Here is a 19,240-nt window from a genome sequence, read left to right as displayed (position 1 = left end):
TATTTACCATTCACTTCAGGCAAACTCAACCAGTAAAACAAATTGATTGACTACAAAAGGTAGATTTTAAGTGATAGGCAAAAAGTCAGTTAGTTACCAAATGAAAATAAAACGTAAGTACGCAGTCTAAACTCTCAACCCTATTAGACTAGGCAACATTTAGATTAAACAGTTTTTTCTCACCCCACTGCATATTGCAGTTCATAGTACACAAATTTCACCCTTGAAATCTGGGCCAGTCCCCTCAACTGGAGTTTTCAGACTGTCCTTGTTGCTTGCAGCGTAAGTGGGTGAAGGAGATGGGCCAAGGCTGGGCCCCCTGTGTTCAGTTTGATCTCCTCAGTCCATGTGCTTGTAGAATGCAAGTCCAGGCATGTCTGGGGCCATTGCTGAGTCTCCAGGCAAGGTTGAGCAATTCCCCTGGTGTAACCTCATGCAGGTGAGTCACTGAATTGTAGCTCCCTTGCTGGACAATGGTTGTTTGTTTGACACCTTGCCTGGGCGTTGGTGACTTTCCTTGCTGTTGCCTCTGGGGAGCTAATATCTGGCTGATTCCTCAACTTACAGTATGTTTTCATGACAACCATACAACACACTTCTCAGAACTTCATATGCATTAATGATATGGCTAGAGACATGACTTTCAGCAGATCATAACCTTTCCCCTGATACCTCACAAGGCATGCTTTGTATGCAAGATCACAATCCCATATAAATTAGGAATATGGGGGCTACAGGGTGCTCCCCCAGGGTACAGAATGTCACAGTGTCTGCACTTAAATGTCACTCCTGCTGATGTAACTGCTCCACTACACCGATATCTCCATGAGTGGTGTAGAGTCAAGGCCAGTGCAGTTATGTTGATGGACTGTTACTGCGTTGCCTATGTTGACTGTTAGTGGCTTTCAGGAGCCATCCCACAATCCCCCACTCAAGACAGTACAATCAATACAAGCGCTCCAGGGGAGGATGTGCACCACCAACACACGGAGCAAGGGGCAGACACACACAAACGATGTCATTACTGTGGTGGCTGTATACTGACATAAGTTGGGTCAACTTAATTTTGTGGTGTAGACATGGGCTGGGGTAGTGTGGGGCCACATAAGTATTTAGACACACTTTGCAGCATAGTCTTAGCTGCCTAGCAAATCCATGTGCTGAGGTCACTGAAGGCTCTGAGACTGGACTCCCTCAATCACAAACAATTTACAGACCTTATTCAGGGCTCCCAAGCATGACTGAGTCTGAAAAAAACACTTCCCCTTCCTTTAGAACAGGGGTCGGCAACCTGCGGCACACGTGCCAAAGGCGGCATGCAAGCCAACTTTTACTGGCACGCTGCTGGCAGCCAGGGTCCTGGCCACCAGCCCCACTCAGCCTGCTGCCTGCCTGGGTGAATGGAACCCCCAGCTGGCAGCTGGGACCCCGGCTGGCAGGAGCTGGCAGACAGAACCCCAGACCGGCAGCGGGCTGAGCCGCTCTGCCCGCTGCCGGTCTGGGGTTCCAGCCGCCGGCCCCTTGCCAGCCAGGGTCCTGGCCGCCGGGCCCGCTCAGCCTGCTGCTGGCCTGGGTGAACGGAAACCATGGCTGGCAGCGGGCTGAGCAGGGCTGGCGGCCAGGACCCCAGCTGGCAGGAGCCGGCGGAACCCCAGCGGCAGCAGGTGAGCGGCTGCTGGTCTGGGGTTCTGTCCGCCACTCCGCTCAGCCTGCCGATGGTCTGGGGTTCCGGGCGCTTGCCCCTTGCCAGCCGGGGTCCCAGCCATCGGCCTGCTGCTGGCCTGGGATACCAGCCGCTGGCCCCACTCACCTCACTGCTGGTCTGGGGTTCCAGCCAGGGTCCTGGCCGCCGGCCTGCTCAGCCCGCTGCCAGTCTGGGATTCCATCAGGGGGCCCCTGTAAATGTAAAATTTATTACTGGCACGCAAAACCTTAAATTAATTAAGACTTGGCACGCCACTTCTCAAAGGTTGCCAACCCCTGCTTTAGAACTAATCTACCAAGCCCTGGTATCCTACTCTGCAACACCACTTCTTTCCATCAGAGCTCCAATGAAGATCATGGGCCACAAACTTGGCTGCCATAAATCAGCCTGACTCATTCATGGCACTGGAGTTGGGCGGACTTACACCAGCAGAGGATCTGGGCCCTTAGATCATTTCTGTCACCCACTCAGCTCCTGTCCCTGCTGCTACAGAACAATGGGGCTTTACCGCTTCCTTGAGGGTATGAATTCTACACCTTAACACACCTCATTTTCCGGGCGTTTTGCCTTTCTTAATTCACACCCCTGTACTCCAGGCTAAATCATTCTTCCCTCTCCTAATGTGTTAACACCCCTCAAATATTTGCAGAGCATTGTCATACTATCCCTTAGTTGTTCCTCAGCCAAGCTCTACAGATTTAGCCCTTTTAATCTTTCCTCCTACGTCAATCTGTCCGACTCTTCCAGTGACTGTCACTGCTTCCCGGCAGGTTGTCAGCAGGAAAAGATACGGAGCACATAAACAGATCAGTAGATAAATATCCCCTGAGATCTGAACACCTCTCAAAATGAGCCAGGCTCATTTCCTCAGCTGCTCTTCCCCATCACACAGGAGGTTAGACAGCTTTCAGTGAGATGTAGCCGGAGACAGATTTAAGCAGGATCTTCCTCAGGCTCTTGAGGCACTTAGCTACAATGCACACTTGGCAACCACTCATCTGTTGCAGAAGGGCCACAGCAGGTTTCTGTGATGACTGTTTTCGCAATTCACCTCCTCTCATACAGGTGTCCCATTTCCTGATAACTGCAAGTGCCACGCTGCCTGCCCAACTTAATCAATAGGATTCTCTCACAAATCCTGCCACTTTCTGTAAATCCTGCTGAAGGAAGCAGCTGAACTCTCTGGCACGTATAACACTGCAAATCAGACAGCATGGAATAAGCCTACACGTCACAATCCTTCCATTGTGTGCTGGCATCACACTAACATCCCACCCCCGTCACCTCTCGGGTTCTCCAAATGGTCCAAAGAGCCCCATAGCTGCAACAGCTGTCCAGATTTTGAACTACCCACAACTTATCATTAAGAACAATGCACAAGCAAACAAAGCTGCTTGCCAGGTAGGTTCTACACCTGGAGGTAAGCCCTCGGAGGTGGAGAACACGGCACCTGCGCTATCTCTAACATTAAAACACTTTGCGGGTAAGTGCATGAGCTTGGCTTTGAATTCCTCCGCGGGGAGGAAGATAGGATCTGTTGGATGTGTCCAGTTATGTGCAGAGGTCCTAGGGACACGCTCACCCCACCCATAAAGCACCCATAGGCAGGTCAGTGCAAAGCTCATGTTCCAGTTCGCTCAGCTTTGGAGAGCAAGAATCAGTGCTCGGTACGAATAACTCTGATCTAAGTGTCATAACAGGCACTGAGCATGGCACTTCAGTTCTGGTCCCTGAATAAAATAATACTTAGCACTTATCTTTTCAACTCCAACGTACTTTATACACATCATCTAAGTCAGTGGCTCTCAACTTTCCAGACTACTGTACCCCTTTCAGGAGTCTGATTTGTCTTGCGTACCCCAAGTTTCACCTCACTTAACAACTACTTGCTTACAAAATCAGACATAAAAATAGAAAAGTGTCACAGCACACTAGTACTGAGAAATGGCTGACTTTCTCATTTTTACCATATAATTATAAAATAAATCAACTGGAATATAAATATTGTACTTACATTTCAGTGCATAGTATATTGAGCAGTTTAAACAAGTCATGATATGAAATCTTAGTTTGTACTGACTTCACTAATGCTTGCAGCCTGTTTTAAAACTAGGCAAATATCTAGATGAGTTGATGTACCCCCTGGAAGACCTCTGCGCACCCCTAAGGGTATGCGTACCCTGTGTTGAGAATCACTGATCTAAGTCATGAAACCTCTCTGCACCAGATGTGGGAAACCAAAGTAAAAGAACAGGAGGACTTGTGGCACCTTACAGACTAACAAATTTATTTGAGCATAAGCTTTCCTGAGCTACAGCTCACTTCATTGGATGCATGCAGTGGAAAATACAGTGGGGAGATTTTATATACACAGAGAACATGAAACAATGGGTGTTACCGTACACACTGTAACGAGAGTGATCAGGTAAGGTGAGCTATTACCAGCAGGAGAGGAAAAAAAAAACTTTTTGTAGTGATAATCAAGGTGGACCATTTCCAGCAGTTGACAAGAACTTGTGAGGAAACGGGGGTGGGGGGGAAGGAAATAAACATGGGGAAATAGTTTTACTTTGTGTAATGATACATCCACTCCCAGTCTTTATTCAAGCCTAATTTAATGGTGTCCAGTTTGCAAATTAATTCCAATTCAGCAAAAGAGACACTGACCAGTCTAGTTCCACTGTCCCAAAGTACAGCCCAAAAGGTGAAAACTAAATTAGATTTTTTAAAATTCAGGTTAATAATGGCAGGTGGGGAATTTCTAAAGAACCTACGGCAGTTAGACGCTCCAGACTCAAAGGATGCCTACCTCCCTTGTGTTCCCTTGAAATTCCCAGCCAGAGAGTGGGACTGAACCGAAACCCCAGAGCTAAAAGCATCTGGACTTTGTTGGGGTTTGAAAATACAGGCAAAGGCCATTTAAATTAGAATGATTGGCATAGCACCCAAAAGAGTGCTGGGCGCTTTACAGGCATATTAAAAAGACACATCCCTGCCCCAAAGCACTTACAATCTACAGGCCAGGTTTTTTAGGAGTTCAGCAGTAGCTACCTTTGTTATAAGTGGGGGATTCTCAATTGTTCCCCGTAGAAGCTGAGAACTTTGGAAAATCTGGAACCTATCTCTATGTTTTATATCAACGGTGTCCCTTTAAATATTGGCTTCCTATGTTAAGGTCACAAAGCAATGTTTCGTGAACAGGAAACGCAGGGAACTCTAACTGTTATATTTCACCCAACAGCGGAAAAGTGAGTTGAGCAAGAGAAAGAAAATGTCAGATCATGCCCGAGCCAGGTTGATGAAACATAACAGCAGAAGCAGACCGCTCCTCTGCACTTACTGTGCTAACTTCCCGCAAGAAATAAAGGAACCAACTCACTTCAGAGAAGGTGCCCCGCACTTCGCAACGTCTGAAATCCTCTCCCAGAGGCACTGCTGAAAGGTAAGTGCATTTTACAGCTCGGTTGCTTTTTTATTCCTGAGGCAGATTTAGCCCCAAAATCTGCTGCAAAACCCTGAACTGATCTACTCTTCCTCACAAAGAAATAGTTTCCATGTTGCTTAAAAAAAAAGTTTGTCTAATTTGGCTCCCAATTTGATTTAATCAAGGCTGGATTTTCAGGGGTGCCAAACACTTCCAAAAATCAGGGCCCTAGTGGAAATGTTTTGATCTTGATATTAACAGGCTCATGCAAGTGTCTCAAATGCAATCCGTCATCTAACTGCTGCGGCTGAGTTAGTGCACGTCTTGCTACTTGAAAAACCCAAGTAACAACCAGAGAGATCCCAGACCCACTCTGCTCTTTAGCTGAATAGGATCCCTCACGAGAGCTCTTTGCTGTCAGGGTAGCCTGCCTTTCTGCTTGTCTTCCCTTTCTCCCTTGGATAGGTATCGGTGCAGGACAGCTCAGTAAAACCAGACCGAGGAGGCAGCATGCTCTGGAGAAACAAACATGAGTTTGGGAGGGTCTCCAGTTCTAATCCTGGCTCTGTCACTCACCTGATGTGTGACCTTGGGCCCACTCACTTTAGGTGGGGCTTCTAAGGGAACTAGGCACCTAATTTCCTCTCCTTCACTCAGGCATCTAACCCCCTTAGGCATTTTTAAATGCAAACTCTTCCCCATTCTGTGCCTCAGTTTCTCCATCTATAAAGCAGGGATAACACAACCTTTCCCACCTACCTCACTGTGGTGGTGTGAAGATAAGTTGTCCATAAAGCCCACACAATGGGCCTATTTGCTAAGTGTCATTAAAGCCACATGACCAGATCTGCCATAGAAGCTTCTGTTTCATTTAGTTCTGGCCAGAGGACAGATTCACATCACAAACCACCCGAAGTTAGGAGCCAAACTCTGTGGACTGGGCCAGTCCCTAAATAGCAGTGCTGGTTTGCAGATCGGAACCCTTTTATGTCGATATATTTTTAAAGGGAAGCCTGGAAAAATTAGACTAAAAGTTCCTGTTTGGGCGATCTTTATTTTAGTTTGTACTGAGTCTTCTAGCCTGGTAACTCATTTCCTATGAAGTCTGGATGCTTATCAGCATCTCTGTCTAACCGTTTCAAAACACACAACGTGATGAAGTTAACGTGCTATCTCACCATCACTCCCCCGTCCCTCCTAACCTCCCCCTCTTAGTGTGAAACGGTTAACTCCTTTAGTTCCCATGCAAATATCATTTGTTTAGAATGAACAGAGAAGAGCAGCCTCTGGGGACAGCTTCAGGCGATGTATAATGAGAGGAAGGGTGGCTCGTGGGGTAGGGTGCTAGCTTGTATTCAGGAGCTCAATTCTCTTCCCTGCCACACACAGCCTATGTGACCCTGGGCAAGTCACTTATGCTGAGATTGTCAGAGGTATTTAGGTGCCTAACTCCCATTGAAACCATAGTCTGTGTGTGCCTCAGGGTACATCTACACTGCAAGAAAAACCCTGTCCCAGCGAGTCTTAGAGTTCAGTTCAGCTGAGTTGAGCCTGTGTGATGAGGCTAAAAATAGCAGCGCCAACATTCCCACTCAGCCCCGAGCCCGGGCTTTGAGACCCACCCCTCTTGCCAGGTTTCAGAGCCCAGGCTCCAGCCTGAGCGGGAATGTCTATGCTGCTTTTCTTTTAGCCTGTAGCACAAGCCTGAGTCAGTTGACCCCGGCTCTGAGACTCGCTGCTGTGGGGTATTTTTCTGCAGTGTGGACGCACCATCAGTTCCCCATCTGTAAAGTGGGGATAATTATTATCTTGAGCTCTTATCTAGAGCTTTTCATCAGCAGATCTCCAAGCACTTTGCAACGGAGGTCAGTATCTTTATCCCTGTTTTACAGCTAGAGAACAGCACTGCCCTACCATACAGAGACATTGTGAGGATCAGTATATCAAAGATTGTGAGGAACTCAGATACTAAGGTAATGGGGCTACAGCAGGCCCTAAGACAGAGGGACTCTGAGCAGAGGGATCTGGAGATTCAGAGCCACAGGTCTGCCAACACTGATGCACACACACAAAGTTCAGCATGTAAGTCTTTGCAGGATGGGGGCCCCAAAAGATGCTCCCTCGGAGTTTAGGGGGAAGCCATACCTCCTGTAGAACCTCTCCTACATTTCAGAGCAGTAGCTCCTGTTTCGGGAAGGCTCAGAACTGCGAAGCCCGTAAGAGGGATTAAAGAAGAAGAAGGATATACACAAAATGAGCAAATTAACAACACCATCAAACTGGGCAGAGGCTTAACCAAAGGGCTTGGGTTTCATTTACACTAAGGCCCCACTCGGGTTTGAACCCCTGAGAATAGCCGCTGTAAAGAGGATTTCCCTGGCTGGTGCAGAGATGGCATAAAGGGCTCTGCGACAACTGTGCACCCAGGTCCTGCCGCAGGGGGTGTGGCGGGTGTACACGGCACTGTGCCTATTTTCTGCTTCCCAGGGCCCATCGGAGGCAGAGCATACACTAGAGCAGCCCTGAGATCGCTGTAATTTACAGTAGGGGTTGGGAAGGCCCCTGCGTGGCCAAAGATTACAGGGAGCACAAACAGGATTTAAAACCACCTTTGCCCCATCCTCATCATCCCTTCCCCAAGGGTGGGAATGGACCAACTGAGAATCAGGCCCTCAGAATCCACATGCTTTTACTGCTGTAACCCTCATCTTTGCTATCCCCTCTCCTTAAGTCAGTCTAAAGCTAAACTGTCAGCTCTTTAGGCACGAACCTTCCATTGTAACTTTCCTGCCTTATCTAGCGCATATTCAGGGGCGGTAACAGTGAGCATAGTTAATGACGACACCATGAGATCAGCCTCTTGGTTTTATTTTGACTTTCAGTTTCTAATCAACCTAACAAACTCAAGATAAAACTCCGCCCAAAGTGCCAGCTTTTGACTCAGTTGGGGAGCTGAAGCCACCATGTGGACTCTCCCAGTGTTGCCTACTCTTGTGAATCTATCACAACTCTTGTGATATTTGGTGTTTTTCTTACTGCCCTGCTCCAGGACTCCTGTGATTATTATGTGAGAATCATAGAATCATAGAACTGGAAGGGACCTCAAGAAGTCATCTAGTCCAGACCCTGCACTCAAGGCAGGACTAAGTATTATCTAGACCATCCCTGACAGGTGTTTGTCCAACCTGCTCTTAAAAATCCGCAATGATGGAGATTCCACAACCTCCCTAGGCAATTTATTCCAGTGCTTAACCACTCTGACAGTTAGGAAGTTTTTCCTAATGTCCAACCTAAACCGCCCTGGCTGCAATTTAAGCCCATTGCTTCTTGTCCTATCATCAGAGGTTAAGAAGAACAATTTTTCTCCCTCCTCCTTGTAACAACCTTTTATGTACTTGAAAACTGTTATCATGTCCCCTCTCAGTCTTCTCTTCTCCAGACTAAACACACCCAATTTTTTCAATCTTCAATAGGTCATGTTTTCTAGACCTTTCATCATTTTTGTTGCTTATCTCTGGACTTTCTCCAATTTGTCCACATCTTTCCTGAAATATGGTGCCCAGAACTGGACACAATATCCCAGTTGAGGCCTAATCAGCATGGAGCAGAGTGGAAGAATTACTTCTCATGTCTTGCTTACAATACTCCTGCTAATACATCCCAGAATGATGTTTGCTTTTTCTGCAACAGTGTTACATCATTGACTCATATTTAGCTTGTGATCCACTATGGCCCCCAGATCCCTTTCCGCAGTACCCCTTCCTAGGCAGTCAGTTTCCATTTTGTATGTGTGCAACTGATTGTTCCTTCCTAAGTGGAGTACTTTGCATTTGTCCGTATTGAATTTCATCCTGTTTACTTCAGACCATTTCTCCAGTTTGTCCAGATCATTTTGAATTTTAATTCTATCCTCCAAAGCACTTGCAGCCCCTCCCAGCTTGGTATTATCTGCAAACTTTATACGTGTACTCTCTATGCCATTATCTAAATCATTGATAAAGATAATGAACAGAACCGGACCCAGAACCAATCCCTGCGGGACCCCACTTTATATGCCCTTCCAGCATGACTGTGAACCACTGATAACTACTCTCTGGGAACGATTTTCCAACCAGTTATGCACCCACTTTATAGTAGCTCCATCTAGGTTGTATTTCCCTAGTTTGTTTATGAGAAGGTCATGCAAGACAGTATCAAAAGCTTTACTAAAGTCGAGATATACCACATCTACCGCTCCCCCTATGCACAAGGCTTGTTACCCTGTCAAGGAAAGCTATCAGGTTGGTTTGACACAATTTGTTCTTGACAAATCCATGCTGACTGTTATTTATCATCTTATTATCTTCTAGGTGTTTGCAAATTGATTGCTTAATTATTTGCTCCATTATCTTCCCGGGTACAGAAGTTAAGCTGACTGGTCTGTAATTCCCCAGTTTGTCCTTATTTCCCTTTTTACAGATGGGCACTATACTTGCCCTTTTCCAGTCTTCTGGAATGTCTCCCATCTTCCATGATTTTTCAAAGATAGTCACTAATGGCTCAGATATCTCCTCAGTCAGCTCTTTGGGTATTCTGGGATGCATTTCAACAGGTCTGGTGATTTGAAGACATCTAACATGTCTAAGTAATTTTTGACGTGTTCTTTCCCTATTTTAGACTCTGATCCAACCTCATTTTCACTGGCATTCACTATGTTAGACATCTAATCGCCACCAACCTTCTTGGTGAAAACCAAAACAAAGAAGTCATTAAGCACCTCTGTCATTTCCACATTTTCTGTTATTGTCTTTCCCCCCTCATTGAGTAACAGCCTCCCCTGTCCTTGGTCTTCCTCTTGCTTCTAATGTATTTGTAGAATGTTTTCTTGTTTCCTTTTATGTCCCTAGCTAGTTTGATCTCATTTTGTGCCTTGGCTTTTCTAATTTTGTCCCTACATACTTGTATTATTTGTTTATATTCATCCTTTGTAATTTAACCGAGTTTCCACTTTTTGTAGGACTCTCAGCTTTCATTTTTTAAAGTAAGTTTTTAGCCCTGATGGCAGCTGTGACAAGCTTGGAAACATGACATGAGTGCGCCTTAAACCTCTCCCAAGATTATCAAATTTATATATTCAAATTCTAATTTTTTAAGCCAATTTCTTGATTTTTGGTGGCCTGAGTCGGGGGGTTTGAACTCCCATGGAGTCAATGCTGCATTCATTTCATTCTGAAGCCCTCACGAGAGCAAGTTTCTCTCAGAATTCAGACCAAGGTCACCTAACAGTTCACGAACCTCAGCAAAGCTGGCCCGTCCTAAGCTGTTCATTTGTACACCACTAAGGCCTTGTCTACACTACAGGGAAAAGTTGATCTAAGCTACGCAATTGGAGTTAGTGAATAGCGTAACTCCAGTCGACGTAGCTTAGATCTACTTACCGCGGGGGCCACACTACGCAAAGTTGACAGGAGACATTCTCCTGTCGACTCCCCTTACTCTTCTCGATCTGGTGGAGTACAGGAGTTGATGGGAGAGTCATCGGCGGTCGATTTAGCAGGTCTTCATCGATCGCCATGCGTCGATCCCCCAGTAAGTGTAGACAAGCCCTAAGATTCACAGTGTTCAAAGAGAGAGGCCGAAGCAGGGCCTTGGGCAATGGGACAAAATCAGGGACCTTCTGGATACATCTACACTGCAAAAAAAACAAAACCCACACCACAGCAGCAAGTTTCAGAGCCCAGGTCAGCTGACTCGGGCTTGCGCTACCGGTCTAAAAACAGCAGTGTAGTTATTCTGGCTTGGGCTTGAACCTGAGCTCTGAGACTTTTCCCTTCACTGGGTTTCAGTGCCCAGCTCCAGCCCCAGTGGGAACATCTACACTGCTATATTTTGCCCCGCAGTGCAAACTCCACAAGTCCAAGTCAGTTGACCTGGGCTCTGAGACTTGCTGCCGTGGGTTCTTTCCTGCTGTGTAGATGAACCTGTCTGTGTTGGCAGAGTGGTAGGATGGTCTTGGAAGTAAACCATTGAGCCTGGGAGTCAGGAGATCTGTGTCCAATTCCCGGTTCTGCCTTGAATGTCCTGTGTGACTGAATAAGTCCCTTAGGCCTAGGTTTGCCAGTTGCAGTGAAGAAGCCATAGGGGTCTAGACCTAGCCTCTCACACAGGGGCCACAATCACACGACGACAGCTTCTACTCCCTACTGATCAGGACCAGGTCTGCACTGGGCAATCAGAGACTGTCCCACTGCCAACCCTCAGCCATTCAGTCCCCATTAGGCTATTCTCATTCAGATGTAGTCCATTCCCCTTTTCTTCCCATCAATAGCAAAACAGGCTTGATCCCGCGCTCAGTGTAAGAGTTCTATGACCCTCTGAACTAATCTAATTAAAAGCCTGTTGCTAAGAGATCTCGAGAAGATGAAGGGGAGCACGGTGCCCTCTGATTTCTCTCTTCAAAGGGCTGAGCCACACACTGAAAGAGCCATGGAGGAGCAGAGGAGGCCCAGGAAGCTGGGCTCAAGCCGACGAAAGCAGCTGCGAGACGTGTTTGGTGATGCAAAGACATCCCCAATCCTGGAGGAGGAGCCGTTCCCACCCGAAATAATGGAAAAGATTCAGGATTTCTTCCAGGAATGTGACAAGGACCAGAAAGGTTTTATCACACGCGCCGACATGCAGGTAAATTGCGGGTTTATGCAATGACCTCACTGGGCCAAATTCGGGCATCAGTGAAAAGCCGATAGAAGCCAACGAGGTATAACTGAGAGCAGGACTGCCCTGATGGACAGCGTGTGGGAATGGGACTCAGTCCTGTTTCTGGGTCTGCCATTGAGCTGTGGTGGGAAAATCACGTTGCTCCGTGCCTCAGTTTCTCCATCTGTGAAACGGGGAGAATTCAACTTTCCTGCCTCCATAAAGCACTTTGGAATCTAAGGTTGACACGTGCTATGTAATCATTAATCATTATTATTGTGTTGCAGGTACAGATATATGAAACTATTCACCATATAATGTCTGGTTCTCTAAGGTGTTCTGCTTCCCTCAGTACAAGTTGAGGGCAACTAACACCTCTCAGGGTCAGGCCATGTTCAGCAAATCACCCAAGTAAAGTCTGAGCTAAAAAACATTGAGCAAAGGTGGCCGTGTTGGCTTGTGGTTAGACCAGGGGACTGCCATGGACTCACAGTTTTGGCAAGTCACATCACTTCATGCCTCAGTTTCCCCCACTGTAAAACTGGTCTAAAACAGGTCACTAGGAGAGCGAACTAATATGGGAGACCCTTGGATGGGCAGTGCTAGGGAAGGGCAAAATGTAACCCCTCCTTATTGTTCAGCTTTGGTGGCGATACGTCACACTTACAGTGTCTGTCTAGACTGGAAGCCCAAGGAGCTTCCAGTCTCAGTGGAGAAGGGGAGAACAGAGGCACAGCGAGGTGAAATGACTCTGTATATCAGTGGTGGTGCCAGGAATTCACGTCAGGCCCCCTGAGACGCAGGCCAGTGCCCTCTGCACCGGATCAAGCTGCCTCTCTTGAAATTAATGGTATAAAACAAGTGAGGAAGTGGAATCAGGCCCAAGCAATACAACAGACCAGATTTCTAAAGCCGCGATCACACCTTGTTGCTTTAAGCACAGTGCCTCCACGATGGGAAAACAGGTCCCTACACCTGAGCTCCTTCACGAGGTCAATCACATCGCTATCTAATCAGACATTTGCACTGGTCTTAGAAACTGAAGAAAGAGGATTTCCCATGCAGCGCAGAGGAGCTGGAGTTGGTCTTTGATGGTCTCGATACCGACAGGAACGGATATTTAACTACGGAGGAATTCACCACAGGGCTCCGTAGGTGCTCCTTTACTTCCTTTCACTGATGGGACACGGGAACTCATCAAAGAATTAATACTACAGCGGTACAAACAACAGCGATCACGGTAGAAGGCTTGGTGCTACTCCCAGTTTAAGGGGCATGGATGGACGCTAGGGCAGTGATTTCAGAGCATGTGCAAAGACGCAGCGCTCTGTCCTGTGCTTCAAAGCCTTAAAAGGCTAGTGAAGATTTTAGGTTCACTTACCATAGCAGGGCAATGCTTTGCTGCAATGATTTTATTAGTGCACAGAGAATATTTGCCAAACACGTCAGACTGGCTTGCTGTCTCTTTCATAAGAGCAACAGGCTTTTCCCCTCACTTAGCCCTTATCCACCCCATGTGCCTGACATGGCCCACAGGCTGCCCCAGGTACACAACATAGTCCTCCTTCTGCTCCAGGTGCCTGGACTGCCGCGCATTGCCTATGTGCCTCGAATGCCCAGCATGGCACACCTACCCAAACCTCGGGGGTTGGCCACCTGCTGCCCAAGTATCTGAACTGCCCAGCATGGCTCACCGGCCCAAACCCCCTTGCATTGTCCGCCTGCTGCCCTAGGCCCCTGTTCAGAATGTCTTCCCAAAATGCACCATTTTCCTCCATTCTAAATCCATCCATCCATCAATCCAATCCAAGCGTGACTGTGCTGAGAGGCTGGCGAATGTTCACTCAGCTGCTCCCTTCTTTCACATGGGGAAGGCGAGACTGATGTCCTAGTCTGACAGTTTGCTTCTCCACCAGATTCTGAAATGACACCCTGGGCTTCTGAATCAGGAGGGCTGAATCATAGAATATCAGGGTTGGAAGGGACCTCAAGAGGTCATCTAGTCCAACCCCCTGCTCAAAGCAGGACCAATCCCCATTTTTTTTTTGCCCCAGATCCCTAAATGGCCCCCTCAAGGATTGAACTCACAACCCTGGGTTTAGCAGGCCAATGTTCAAACTACTGAGCTATCCCTCCCCCGTGATTTTCAGAGGTGCTGTGCACGCAGAAACCAAAGGGAACCGCATGTGCTCAGAGTCCCAGAAAACCACCTTACATAGGCATCTAAAGGTAGATTTAGGTGTCTAGCTTTGAGCACCCACATTGACAGATGTTGGCCTCAGTGCTTCACTGTTGTATTGCATCTGGCCATTGATGTAGTTTTGGTCGTCTATTGGCAGAGCAGTTCCTGAGCTTGCAGACCACAACAAGGCAGCACAGGAGGAGGAAGAAAGCTTCCAGGAGGGTGTACATATCCCGCACGGACTACTCCCTGGAGGAAGCAGACAGCGAGGAAAGAAAATGCTTCAGAGCGTTCATGGACCAACTGGGAGCAGACAATATCTTTGAAGAGTAAGTGCACCAGCCACACCTTCATTTAGCACCTAGCAGGGGGTTCAGGGCTGGGATGGGGCTAGATGATATTATGGTTAAAGCTTGTGAGAAGGGTGGAATCCACACGTAATACGCTGGCCAAGCTCAATTCCCCATACAGGCTACCATGTGTGTGAATCTAGGGAGTTCAGGACTGGCTTAAGGCCACCTTCACCTGCCCTCTCCATCCCTGCTCCAAAGATAGGAACAGAGGAACTGAGAATTAGGCCTTGAGCATAAACACAATCTTACCGCTTGTCTTTCCCAGGGGAGGGTCATCATCAGGGGTTGAACTTTGGACCTCCAGTTTCATGACCTCCTAGTGCTCGAGCTAAAGGACCAATTCCATTAGCTCAGAGGCAGTAGCAGACTCAAATCTCTGACATGGCTCAGCACCAGAGGGGGACAGAGATACGGTTGGCCAGTGTACTACATGTGTTGTGATTGAATCCTCGTGGAAGGGCATGTACCCCCCACTCCTTAGCAGGTTCTGCAAAGTACCCCAATTCCGTTCTAGGTCCATGCTGCCAATGGATTGTCACTATGGCTGTGGACAAACTTTTCATTGAGACATTTTGTCCAATGAAAATTGCCTTTTTGAACAACACAGACATTTCTGGATTGCTGGCAATCGCCCAACTTTTCAACAGCACGAACAATTTCATCCAAAAAGCTGGAAAATGGCAGGAAAAATTTTGAATGAGCAAACAAAAATTTTTGTTGGAAACTTTGGTGGAGAAGAAATCCCCTTTTTGACCAGGCCAAATTCTCACCCTTGCCCATGTTCCCTATCCACAATCCCTAAATTCTTTTAAAACCCTTTCCTCTAGCCTTCAGCAAAGTCCTTTAACAGACCTTTTCCACTCTTTACAACCCATCTGTCCACCTGCCACTATGGCAGTGATACAGTGGTTCAGGAGACAAATTAGTGATGAATATGACCCAAAAGAGCCACAGTCGTGTGACTTCATTGTTTCATTTACTTTTTTTATATAGCTATATGTTATTCTCACAGCAAAATGACTGACAAAGCATTCTACCACCGGTCAATAACACAGTAAGAGCATCCTCGCTGGTTAATTACTTAGGTTGGTTAATAATTAAATCACCCAGGGCTTTACTATCATGTGCTGCAAAGAGCCGGAGGGGAGCCATTAAAGATCCACTTGTGGCTCCCAAATCTCAGTCTGAGTCTAACTGCGCTATAGGTAGGAGCCCAAGTCTCTGCATGGCAGCTGTGCCGTTCTTTAGCTCTCTCTTATGGGATTACAGGTATTGTCAGGGGAACTTTCCCCACATCTAACCAGCAACTAGACCCAAGGCAAAGATTCTCCCAGCTATCGCCAACAGGTCAAATCAGGCCCCGACTTTGCTTAGCTTGCAAGACCCGATGGGATCTGAATGCTATTAAGCATGAAACATCCTAGAACTTCAGGCCTGAATGGACCATTCTATCATCTAGCCTGACCTCCAAATGAGGGGAGATCAACGTTTCTTTCTCTCTCTCCTCAGCCAGTCAGAGATTTGGAGGCTCTGGGTGAAGCTCCGTCAAGACGAGCCTCATCTGTTGGGGAACTTGGAGGAGTTTTTGGCCAAGATGACGCACCGGATCAAGGAAGCTCAGAGCGAAAAGGTGACACTGGAGCTGACCTTGAACAAGTAAGTGGCATGGTGGAGCTGGAATGGGGGGGATCCGTTTCCACAAACAGCCTTACAGAAGGGGAGATGAGCAGAGAAAGGGGCTGCGAGAAAGGGAAACCAAAAGGAAGGAGGAGTTGCTTTCAGCATTCGCAGCTCTGGGAGAATGGATGTGGCTCCAGGGGGTTCATAACCAGCTATGGCGCCTTTGGCCTCCATGTTACCACTTCCAATCCAGCCCAGCCCAGATCAGATGTTGCCAAGGGCCATTTGTTGGCCTATGTGAAATGCCCTTAGTGGACAGATGTCCACATTTCAAAACCACCTCTGCAGCGGGTCCTCTCATTGGCAGCTGCAGCAGTGAGACAAAGGATTGAGGGCCCGATCCGCCCCGATTGGAATCGATGGAGTTAGATGTGTGTCAGATCAGGCCCTTGAATGGAGACAGATCAGGTCCTCTTACTTCTGAGAGTGGCCCTGCCGGGTTGGGGTTGAAGCAGGGTTGAGACAAGGGAGCTTGCCCAGCAGCTGCCCAGGTTGCACTGGTTCTGTAAGGAAAGAGAGGTCTTCAGGGCTAACGATCGGTCCCCTTTCACCAGCGCTACCTTCCCATTCAAATACTAGACCTGGTGTAAACAGACCCATATTAAAGCTGCCCGCTCATTCCCCTGTGCCAGACGGGTCACTGATCACAACCGGGAGGTGCAGCAGCTGTGCGAGGAAATGGAGCAGCAAATAAACCGGGAGAAGCAGCGCCTTCAGCATGAGGTGGGTTCACATCCCGGACAGGCCTGGTCACGTCCAGCTCCCATGCATGGCAATGGAGGGGGGAGTGATAGTTCCCTCCTGACAAGAGGTATTCCCTCTTCGGGGGTCCTGCTGAGGGGAGGCCTCTCAACTCAAACTGTTGAGTGTTCCCTTGGCATGAGTGTTCCCCGTCTGGGGCTCAGTTCCATCAGCAGAGCACTGCCTCTCTGGCCTCACGTTTGGCAGGTGGATTGGGAAGAACTTTGCAGACGAGCTGGGGATTCGCTGCTGGGACGTGGCCAGCTTTGGGATTTGGCCTTTTCCATGGTGTTTGACCAGAGGGTTGGGGACAGCCAGAACTTCCCTAAGAAAGGAAAGACCAAAAACAGGAGCCAGCCAGGTGCAGGGGAGGGTCATCGGCTTCCCCGGTGGTTAAATAGCCACACCCACGTTTCCTGAATATTCGCAAGGGTGAGCTAGGGCTCACAGACACATCAAACCTCAAACCAGAGGCTCAGCAGGATCAAATCCACCCACCACCATGAGTAACTGGGCTCAGGACTACATGGTTCCCTCCTGGGCAGTCGTCCCCTGCCAGGTCTTGGCAGGGCAGGCGAGCTGCTCCATGTCCCCCACTGCAACCCCCTCCAACCTGTTTAACAGGAAACTTCCCCCCCAGCATATACCTGCCAGTTCTGGACAGATTCAGAATAGGGGCCCAATTAAATGACTCTGCGGAGACTCACCAACCACTTCACTCTGATAGGTTTGAACTAACCCCACATTTGCCTTTTCTTCTCCATCTGTACTTTGTTTTTACCCTGCTGCCTTTCTTTGCAAACATACCTGTTTCCTCCCGCTCTCTGACCGGAGACTGTATCTGAATTCAAAATGCAGGGCAGCCTATTTATAAAAGGAGGCCCTCCCATGGGTGTTGTTACAGTAATTAGGGGGTGGAGCTAGGGATTATATATACTGCTCTGATGCAGCCCACAGGCAATCTCCGGTTAAAACTAAAGAAAGAGGGAAGACTCTGTTTATTGGCACTCAAAAAAAATCTTTCTCTGTGTCCCTACCCTGTGTGTAATTTTTACGAGAGTTCTTGAGTCTCCTTGAGTTTGGGAGGTGGAACGTGAGTTTGGGATTTCTAGAGTGAATGGATTCCCTCTGGGAGGAGAATTCCTTCACCTCTTCTAGTCATAATATGTCTATGGATCCTATTTGCCCTTAACAAAGATGGCACATGCACCCGGCAAAGCTTCCAGTGATTATTAGTAGTATCCCAACGGCGCCTAGTGTCCCCAGGTGAGATCTGGGTAGGTGCTGTACACGGTAGTAGGTGCTATACAAACGTAATAAAGCAGTTCCAGTCCTGTAGAGCTTTCAGTCTCAATAGACTAGTGGGAGAAAGGAAGTGACATCACGTCCTTTTCATTGGAGGGGAACTGAGGCCCAGGGAGATCAAGTGGCTTGCCCAAGCTCAGACTTCAGATCTCCTGCACCTCCGTCATGTGACATCATCACAAGAGCACCCGTCCCCTTCCCTGCTCAGCGACGATTTGGTTTCAGGGACCCAGCTCCACCATCACCAGTCTCTCAGCCAGCTCTGAAGCACGCACCATGCCCGTTTCTGCTGTGTGGTCTGACCTCTCCCTGCTAGACGCACACGTTAGTCATTCTTGGTGTTAAAAGTATTGTTCAAAATCCCTCGGCCGCAATGTGGAGAGATGGCCAACTAGACCCACTCTGTCCAGGTCTCCAGGTTTGCCACGAAGGAGTGTTGCCACCAAGCTGCCTATGGGGTGTAAGGAAGTGTAACCCCTGCTTGCTCGGAATGGCACTCTGTCCCCCTCTCATGGTGGCTGGACCCACTAGAGATTGATGAGCCTGCTATAGCCTTGGCTTAGAAAGAGGTGTCTTTTAGCTCATGTAGCAGAAGTGCATGCATTTAGCTCCAGAGATCCCAGGTTTGATCCCCGCTGCCGAGGCCCCTTTGTGGGTCGGCATCACAGAAACAATATTTAACTTTCAGCTTCAGATTGCGGCTCCGATCCTCTGAGCTACGCCTGTGGCCCCTGAACACAGAGGGTGAAATTCCCCCCTTGTAGCTGTGCAGCAGCCCTGCTGAAATGCACAAGGCCATCAGGATTGCTCAGCATAGTCAGCTCCTAGTGAGGAGAGGATTTGTTACTCCGGGTAGCATCAGGGAATTGTCCTTGAGTGGGCGGGTCATTTAAAGAGCCAGGCATTAACATCTCCTCTGATTCCAGAGTAAAGCCAGAAGTCACCTGCACACCACGGAGGTGCAGAGAGCACTAGACGTCGTGGAGGGGGAAGTGCAGCGCTTGCTGGTGGTTCAAAGTGAGGTGAGATGCTCTGTGGCCTGCAGAGGACTCAGCTGAGTTCCTAGAGGGGCGAATGTACACATCACTGCAGTTTTGGGTGGCAGACAGAGCAGAGAGGGCAAGGACTGCATGGGATGCCCCTCCAGCAGCACCATGCTGAGCGTTGAGTATTGT

At 48.2% G+C, this 19,240-nt stretch overlaps 1 protein-coding gene across 1 annotated transcript in view; it reads left to right on the top strand.

Annotated features, from left to right (window-relative positions):
• Window positions 1-4,899: 4,899 nt before the first annotated feature.
• RAB44 (RAB44, member RAS oncogene family) overlaps window positions 4,900-19,240 on the top strand; it is a 30,811-nt gene continuing 16,470 nt past the window's right edge. Inside the window, exons 1-7 of the mRNA XM_037885398.2 lie at window positions 4,900-5,147; window positions 11,570-11,789; window positions 12,841-12,955; window positions 14,144-14,315; window positions 15,849-15,995; window positions 16,652-16,742; window positions 18,992-19,087. Coding sequence (XP_037741326.1) covers window positions 11,595-11,789; window positions 12,841-12,955; window positions 14,144-14,315; window positions 15,849-15,995; window positions 16,652-16,742; window positions 18,992-19,087 — 816 coding nt within the window. The 5' untranslated portion in view covers window positions 4,900-5,147; window positions 11,570-11,594. The remainder of the gene's footprint in view (window positions 5,148-11,569; window positions 11,790-12,840; window positions 12,956-14,143; window positions 14,316-15,848; window positions 15,996-16,651; window positions 16,743-18,991; window positions 19,088-19,240) is intronic.

The sequence above is a fragment of the Chelonia mydas genome, chromosome 21, assembly GCF_015237465.2.
Source record: "Chelonia mydas isolate rCheMyd1 chromosome 21, rCheMyd1.pri.v2, whole genome shotgun sequence".
NCBI classification, from domain to species: domain Eukaryota; kingdom Metazoa; phylum Chordata; order Testudines; family Cheloniidae; genus Chelonia; species Chelonia mydas.
This window is presented reverse-complemented; position numbering and strand designations above follow the sequence as displayed.